The sequence below is a fragment of the Rhinichthys klamathensis genome, unplaced genomic scaffold, assembly GCF_029890125.1.
Source record: "Rhinichthys klamathensis goyatoka isolate OS25496 unplaced genomic scaffold, OSU_Roscu_1.1 h1tg000875l_1, whole genome shotgun sequence".
NCBI classification, from domain to species: domain Eukaryota; kingdom Metazoa; phylum Chordata; class Actinopteri; order Cypriniformes; family Leuciscidae; genus Rhinichthys; species Rhinichthys klamathensis.
The window spans coordinates 23,314-32,435 of record NW_026607236.1 but is presented as its reverse complement, the minus strand read 5'-3'; the positions used below and the strand labels follow the sequence as shown (position 1 = coordinate 32,435).

At 38.4% G+C, this 9,122-nt stretch overlaps 1 protein-coding gene across 1 annotated transcript; it reads right to left on the bottom strand.

Moving 5' to 3' along the window:
• Positions 1-3,356: 3,356 nt before the first annotated feature.
• On the bottom strand, positions 3,357-7,749 carry LOC130078451 (uncharacterized; the record flags this gene model as incomplete). Its single annotated transcript, XM_056243966.1, has 2 exons — positions 3,357-4,157; positions 7,560-7,749. Coding segments are annotated over 2 exons (864 nt in total), but the record flags the coding sequence as incomplete, so codon positions are not given.
• Positions 7,750-9,122: the final 1,373 nt, after the last annotated feature.

The window sequence follows — 9,122 nt, the reverse complement described above, 5'->3', positions numbered from 1 at the left end:
ATAAATCAATGTTTTTGTCTCGTTTTCCAGCACTAATATCTAAAACATTCTTAAATCAAGGAGAAGAACAATGACTGAAGATATTAAGACTTGATTAATGAAAAATGTGAACAAGAACTTGTTTTAAGCATAAACTCCCTTATTTTTGATGCATTTTTCAGAAATGAATATCTATCATCTTTAACATTCTCCTGATTACAGTATGTTTTGATATTCCGACCGGAAAACTGAGAAAGAACATTTTTCGCAGTTGTTTTATATTTTCTTTATCCGTGTTGTGATGTGACTTTATCCGGCCAGAACTGTTGCTCTCATCACGGTTTTATTTCATAATTTCTGATGCTAAAAGTGGAGCTGTGTCTTAATTTCCAGCGGCAGAAAGACTTGAGCGACGTCTCGTGTCTTATCACCCAAACACACTCCTTCAGTGTCTCTCCTTTGACAAAAAGCCATATTGTACATGTTCTATTCATTCTCCACAAATCCTTTGTAATCATACAAGTCCAACTCATGCTTTTCATCAGGAATTAATGGATTTTCAGAATCTGTCTTGAGCCGCACCGATAAGGAGGATCACAGATACCGATAAACAGCGTCGGTCCGGCTTACTGATATTAATTTGCTTTATATTGTTGAGATTATGGTTTTTAGTGTCATGTTGATTGGGATTGATATACTTTTGCGTCTCATAGATTAAAAAAATGCATGTAGTTTCATGATGTGTTATTAATTCCAATGCAATGCTTCTATATTTCAGTGTGTGCTTTACAGTTGTGCATGAATATTAATTTGATTAAATGTTTCTCTTTTAACCCCTTGGTGTCTGTTAGTAAACGGTGAAGGACAGAGAAGCTCAGATATATGATGATGATCCATCGGTGTTATTATTTCACATTTATTTTATGAGAGATCTTTAAAAAGCTGATTTTATGCAGGATATATCGGCTGATATCGGTGCATTTTTAATGTTATATATCGGTCTGATAAGAGAATTTGTCCGATATATTAAAGCTGATGAATTATGGATTATTGTTCAGTTCAACATGATGGTTTTGAATATGATTGGAATCGCTTCAAAACAGGAAAATATTGTAAAATGCAGCAGTTAAGCCTGTCATATCGGCTACATAAAATTATAATAAGAACATTATAATTGTGTGTTTGGGACGTGGATTTTAATGCTGAGACTTTTGTTTTTGTAATCAGGCTCTCAAAAATTACATAAAAATGTGGATTTAGATTTATCGGCCGATATATCGGTTATCGGCTTTCAAATATAAAGAATTATCGGTATCAGCCAAAATGTTCATATCGGCTCATCCCTAGATTTAAAAAAATCCTCCAAACATATTTAACATTCATCCGAGACAGTAGCAGTTCAAGATGTTTAATGATGCAAGAACATTTTCTCCAGTGATATTTGACAAAAACAGGGTCTTTTGTGCCACTAAATCTCTAGTCAAACGCTGAGGACTTTATTTCCAGCTTCACACTGAGATTTAGACACAAATAAAGCATCTTTCATCTAAGAGTCAAATGTTGCAGTGTGAAGTTACTTTTACTTTTACTGAGTGAAAGATCTGGAGTGAACGAGTGTGTTCGTCGCTCTTTAACTCTGAAAAGTTGAAATGACTCTTTTGTCTCAAGTCAGAATTTTGATATTTTATTGACAATGTCATACATTTTAAGTCAACATTTTATGTAATAATTCTGACTTTTTAAGGCAGTTTTGACTTTTTATATCACTCATAATTCTGACTTAAATCAGAGTTATAACTTTTTAATATTTTAATTATATACTTTTTTAAATTTAATTATAATTTCAACGGTCAGATTTGAAGTCAATTTCGACTTTTTACGTGTTAAGTCAGTTGAAATTATGACAGTCAAAATTCTGTCATTATGACTTAATTATAAACTTTTTGTCGTAATTTTGACTTTTTTTTACATCTTCAGTAAGAAGAATTTTGACTATATCAAAATTTGACTTTTTTTTACGACTTAAGTCAGTTTTGACTCGTATTTTCAACCATAATGTCATAATTCCAACTTTTTGTCAGTAGTCAGATTTGACTTTACGTCTTATGTCAGAATTTTGACTTATAATTTCAAGCATAACTCAAACGTATTATCGCAATTTTGACTCGTCACTTTCGACTTTTTTACGTCTTAAGTCAGAATTTTAAATCATAATTTCAACGGTCATATTTGACTTATGTCAACTGACTTTTTACGACTTAATTTCAACCATAATGTCATAATTCCAACTTTTTGTCGCTATTTTGACACAAGTCAGATTTTACTTTTTACGTCTCAAGTCAGAATTTTGACTTTATATCAGAATTTTGACTCATAATTTCAACGGCCATATTTGACTTAGGACAGGTCAACTGACTTTTTACGACTTAAGTCAGAGTTTTGACTCGTAATTTCAAGCATAATGTCATAATTCCAGCTTGTGGCCGCAGTTGTGAGTGACTCAAGGCTGTACGGCGGTGCCAGTCGCTCTGGGCTTCCCCGTGAGAAAGCAAAAGACTCTCCTGATTAACATTTGAACTCTGTCTTGCATCTGTAACAGCAACAGCCGAGACGCACACACACCTCACTCTTACGTCTCCTCACATAAAGCTCACTAAAAACCTGTGCAATGTTAAAAGTGTACAATAAGTAATTATACATGTTTGGTATCATTTGAATGTCTCAGTGCGACTGGTACGAAGGTCTCATTCCCACTGAAGTAAAACAGAAGGTAATAAAGTTCTTGAGAGTTTAGAGAGAACTTGCACACGGAGGAGTGTGTGTCCTCCAGGCTAATGGCATTCTGCTCCCAAAAAGGTGTAAACTCTGAATGCAAATCCCCATTGTTAGCAAGGGTTTCCATGTGAAAGGCGTTTCTGTCTTGGTCTGGGTTTGTAATGAATTGCAACAAGAGGCTCGTGGAGTCAGATGCAATAACGAGGTAATACATATGAGAAAATGTATTTTATTTAATCTTCTTGTGTTGCGTAAAAGGAGAGACAGAGACCTTCACCTGTCTTAGCGGAAACCCCCGCCTGGACCGATAAACGGCTTACAAGCAGAAATTTGGACTCATAATTTCAACCATAATTTCAGAAGTCCAACTTTTTGTCGCAATTTTGACTCAAGTCAGTTTCAACTTTTTTACGTCTTGAATTCAGAATTTTTACTTTATATCATAATTTTGACATATGTCTGAATTTTGACGCATAATTTAAAAAATACAAAACCCAAACACCCAGATTGGGCTCGGCTGCAGGACAACTGACTAACATTAACGAAAAAAAGAAGCGTGAAGTCCGTACACTGAAAATAGTCTCAATTTTGACTTAAGTCAGTTTTGACTTTTTTACGTCTTAAGTCAGAATTTCGACAGTCATAATTTCGGCTATAATTGACAGTCAGATGTTTGCGGGCTCCAGTGTAAAGCTGCATGTACTTGTATTGAGTCCGACACCAGTGTGTTCACTGGTCCTTGAACTCTGCGTCAAACATGATCTTCTGGATCTGCATTTTAACCGCGGCTCTTTTCTGCGGCGTCAGTCTTTTGAGGGCCGGGACGAAACTCAAGAGGAACAGCTCGTCCTCATCCAAGGCTTTCTGGACGCTCTTTAGAGGCTCGTTCTCTGAGACCCGTGTGTGTGTCTGATGCTCTGAGACCCGTGTGTGTGTCGGATCCTCTGCGGGCTGCGCTGATGAACTGGACGCCGGCGCCCCCTTCAGGCCCGGAGGAGGACCGGACACCAGCGGCCTCATGTGTTGCAGGGGTTTGAGCTGAGCCACGATAGACAGGGGCATTATGGGAGTCAGCGGGATCGCCGCTTTGATCGGATGCTTGGGCTCAAACCTGCCGTCACTCTTTGCTTGGTTTCCCAGGCTGGACTTTGAGTCTCCGCCGCTGGACTCGTCGAGCGACTCCTCGGGCGAATCGCGAGCGCTTCCGTCGTCCGGATCCTCCAGAGCCTCGGCTTCACTGGGAATCTTCCTCTTCCGGATGTGATTGTCCAGGAACGAGAGGCTTTCTCTGTGTGGCCAGTAATGAAGGCGCCGGCCTCCTTCTTCTCTCTTCAGCTTGCAGAGTCTCCGCTCTCGGATGTATCGGTCCCTGATGGTCTTCCATCTTCTCTTGCACTCCACCACTGCAGCGGGAAAACAGCGTTAAACTCTCACACACACACTCATAAAACTGCATCATTCCATGATAAAAGTGCATCTGTCCATCATAAAATTGCATCTATCCATGATAAAAGTGCATCTATCCATCATAAAAGTGCATCTATCCATGATAAAAGTGCATCTATCCATCATAAAAGTGCATCTGTCCATCATAAAAGTGCATCTGTCCATCATAAAAGTGCATCTATCCATCATAAAAGTGCATCTATCCATCATAAAAGTGCATCTATCCATCATAAAAGTGCATCTGTCCATCATAAAAGTGCATCTATCCATCATAAAAGTGCATCTATCAATGATAAAAGTGCATATATCCATCATAAACGTGCATCTATCCATCATAAAAGTGCATCTTTCCATCATAAAAGGGGATCTGTCCATCATAAAAGGGGATCTGTCCATCATAAAAGTGCATCTATCCATGATAAAAGTGCATCTATCCATCATAAAAGTGCATCTATCCATCATAAAAGTGCATCTATCCATCATAAAAGTGCATCCATCCATCATAAAAGTGCATCTATCCATCATAAAAGTGCATCTATCCATCATAAAAGTGCATCTATCCATCATAAAAGTGCATCTGTCCATCATAAAAGTGCATCTATCCATCATAAAAGTGCATCTATCAATGATAAAAGTGCATATATCCATCATAAAAGTGCATCTATCCATCATAAAAGTGCATCTTTCCATCATAAAAGTGCATCTTTCCATCATAAAAGGGCATCTGTCCATCATAAAAGTGCATCTGTCCATCATAAAAGAGCATCTGTCCATCATAAAAGTGCATCTATCAATGATAAAAGTGCATATATCCATCATAAAAGTGCATCTATCCATCATAAAAGTGCATCTGTCCATCATAAAAGTGCATCTGTCCATCATAAAAGAGCATCTTTCCATCATAAAAGTGCATCTTTCCATCATAAAAGGGCATCTGTCCATCATAAAAGTGCATCTATCCATCATAAAAGTGCATCTATCAATGATAAAAGTGCATATATCCATCATAAAAGTGCATCTATCCATCATAAAAGTGCATCTTTCCATCATAAAAGTGCATCTTTCCATCATAAAAGTGCATCTTTCCATCATAAAAGTGCATCTGTCCATCATAAAAGGGGATCTGTCCATCATAAAAGTGCATCTGTCCATCATAAAAGGGGATCTGTCCATCATAAAAGGGGATCTGTCCATCATAAAAGTGCATCTATCCATGATAAAAGTGCATCTATCCATCATAAAAGTGCATCTATCCATGATAAAAGTGCATCTGTCCATCATAAAAGTGCATCTATCCATCATAAAAGTGCATCTATCCATGATAAAAGTGCATCTATCCATCATAAAAGTACATCTATCCATCATAAAAGTGCATCTATCCATCATAAAAGTGCATCTATCCATCATAAAAGTGCATCTGTCCATCATAAAAGTGCATCTGTCCATCATAAAAGGGGATCTGTCCATCATAAAAGTGCATCTGTCCATCATAAAAGTGCATCTATCCATCATAAAAGTGCATCTGTCCATCATAAAAGTGCATCTATCCATCATAAAAGTGCATCTGTCCATCATAAAAGTGCATCTATCCATCATAAAAGTGCATCTGTCCATCATAAAAGTGTATCTATCCATGATAAAAGTGCATCTGTCCATCATAAAAGTACATCTATCCATCATTGCATCGGTCCATCATAAAAGTGCATCTATCCATGATAAAAGTGCATCTGTCCATCATAAAAGTGCATCTATCCATCATAAAAGTGCATCTGTCCATCATAAAAGTGCATCTGTCCATCATAAAAGTGCATCTATCCATCATAAAAGTGCATCTATCCATCATAAAAGTGCATCTGTCCATCATAAAAGTGCATCTGTCCATCATAAAAGTGCATCTATCCATCATAAAAGTGCATCTGTCCATCATAAAAGTGCATCTATCCATCATAAAAGTGCATCTATCCATCATAAAAGTGCATCTGTCCATGATAAAAGTGCATCTATCCATCATAAAAGTGCATCTATCCATCATAAAAGTGCATCTGTCCATCATAAAAGTGCATCTGTCCATCATAAAAGTGCATCTATCAGACAGTGAAATACGTTTTTTTACTGTAAAATTAAGTTCAGTCTGTTAAACCTAAAATTTTTACCGCATATTTAATGTAATTTTAGTTTACAGGGAAAACCACGATGGACTCCGACAGAAACACGGTGTCGCTCAGATCCGGCAACATCTGTAACGCCTGGATCCGCATGTGGGCCGGATCTGAGCCGACACTGGGTTTCTGCCGGACGAGCGCACTCGAAAGACCCTTTTTTACTTTATAATTTTCTCCTTTATAGAAAGCTGTTAAAATGCTTTACGGGCTTAATGTATTAAAGACATCGATATTAAAAGACCAAATTCAGTTATTCATGATGCATATTATATACAGGAAGATACAGATGAGAATATGAATAACGCTATTGAACATTAAAGTCGAGATGAAACTGGTGTTTTCTCCCGATAGTGACGAATATCGAGTCAAACACGTGACCTATAAGAACAAATGAAGGCGGGGCTTAATCTGGAATTGAACGGATTGTCGGATAAATCATTTATAATAAATACTGCAATATTCCATGCAAAAATAAGAATAGTCAGTTTTGATTTCATGCTTATTTTTGGCATTTTATCATATAAAAGCATTATAAAGTAAACGCTTAACGTATCAGCCTTTATATAATATGAAAATCAGAATCAGAAAGAGCTTTATTAACAATGATTTGATTTTTCCTCAGTGAAGAAGCTTCCATGTAAATACAAGACATAATAATAACATTAAAGAATAGAAATATGACAAGTAGAAGACACATATTGGGTATATTTAAAGCAATAAGGTGTATATTAATATCACTGCAATAATGCGCCGCGTTACGCGTTTTAATAATGTCTCTTTTATCGTACAGTATCATAAATCTTCACTCATATTGTGAATCAGAGACTTTATAAAGTTCTCCAGAAAACAAACAGAAAGACGCGCGTTTAAACACATCTAGACGGAGCGCAACATTAGGCGGATTAAAAGGTTGAAATATTAATAAATCAACACATATGGAACTCAAGAACGCGCGCTAAATGAATCCCTGTTAACTTCATTATATTGTCCATCATTATAGCGCTAGCGACGCGTCAGAATCAGAACGCGCCTTTAATAATCAACGATCACAAACAGTTTGACTGAAACGGACGCGTTGTAGTTTGTTGAGTCTCCAGCTGTAAATATGTGTGTGAAATCATCAAGATCAACAGAACACAAACACTTTTCAAAGTCAAACGCGTGTCGAGCGCGCGTGATGTTGACGCACTGACTGACCGGAGAGCCCGACGCACGCGGCGACCTCCCTCCACGCGTTCACGCGCCGCTCGGAACTGCGATAATCGTGCAGCGACGCGTTGTAGAGCACCGGGTAACCGGAGACGCTCTGGATCAGTTTCTCAGTCACGGCCATTGAGTTTATTGAGACGCGTCGATCTGAACGCGTTCCCGGAATTGTTGCACAGGCGCGTCAAAAGTGCGCGACACGCGCCTCTACCGCGCAAGCGGGACGTCATGGCGGGGCTTTAGACCAATGAGATTTGAGTGTGGGCGGGGCTAAACAGAGCGTCGCGTCACAGATAGAAACACAAGCGTCAGTCAAAAGATCAGGAATTAAACGCCGAGACAAATATGGCATATTAATATTCAGGCCGTTTATTTTCCTGCACTTCTTCAAGTTTTACAAGACTTAAGTTAGTTTTAAACAGTAGAAGAATTAAAGGAAGAGCATATTTTACTCATAATGCACAAAATCAAGTGTCGAACACTTTAAATCTTTATTGTCTTCCATCATTTCTTCTTGAGTTCAGCGCTCTAATTTCATCTCTCAGACACAATAACAAAAGTACCAGATTTTAAAGCTTTTATGTTTAAATAGTTTCTTGTTTAAAGACCAAATTTATACTGTGAAAAATAAGGGTCTATTTAATGTTGATGTGAGATCTGAAGCTCAGGCCTGACTGATGCCTATTTCTTACAAAATTAGCAATAAATGAAGGGTGTCACTGTATTGACTGTCTATAAATTATAATAAATCACAGCACCACATTTTGTTTACTATTAAAGGAAATCTAAAATCTATACATAAATTAGAACCAGGATTGAGTATTAATTACAGAATGGTTGAAGAAAAAGTTTCCCAAAATCTGTTCAAAATCTCAAGGTCCCAGCAAACAAACATTAATATCATTTTTGCCATGCACACTGTTTCGTCTGTGTTTCCCCAGATTTGGATTATTTACTGTTTAAATAAAGAACTCACTTACTTCGTTATACAGCGGCATTCTTCTGCATCATCGGACAACACGCGCCAGAATACCAGACCTTTAAATGTGACATATTATGCCCCTTTTCACAAGATGTATATATGTTGTCCTCAGAATGTGCCTGTGAAATTACAGCTCAAAACACCCCTATTTTTTTACGTTTTCTGTGTTGGGAGAAGCCCCGGGGACCCGATTATCGCAATTAAACACGGCAAAAGTCAGATTTTTTAACATTGCTCCGATGGGGAGCTTTCACAGCCCCAATAGTGCCATTGTTTTAATTCTACAAGGAGGAAGAGACCTCCATCATTGTCCAGCACTGAGTTTTCTTTGAAAGACCAGCAGTCGCCACTGTTCCAGTCTTCCTCTCCGGCACGCTCCGCTGATGCCAGCCATTCCCTCACAGCTCCACCATCAGCTCTTCCACGCAGATCTGATCCGCCTTGGGGCTTCCGGTCCCAATCTGCGCCTTGTCCCTCGGCTCCAGTTCGGCCTGTTGACCTATCAGCTTTGCCGTGGCTCCTCGGCTCCACCAGGCCCCCTTGTCCCACTGTCCTCACCTCGGTCAGTCGCC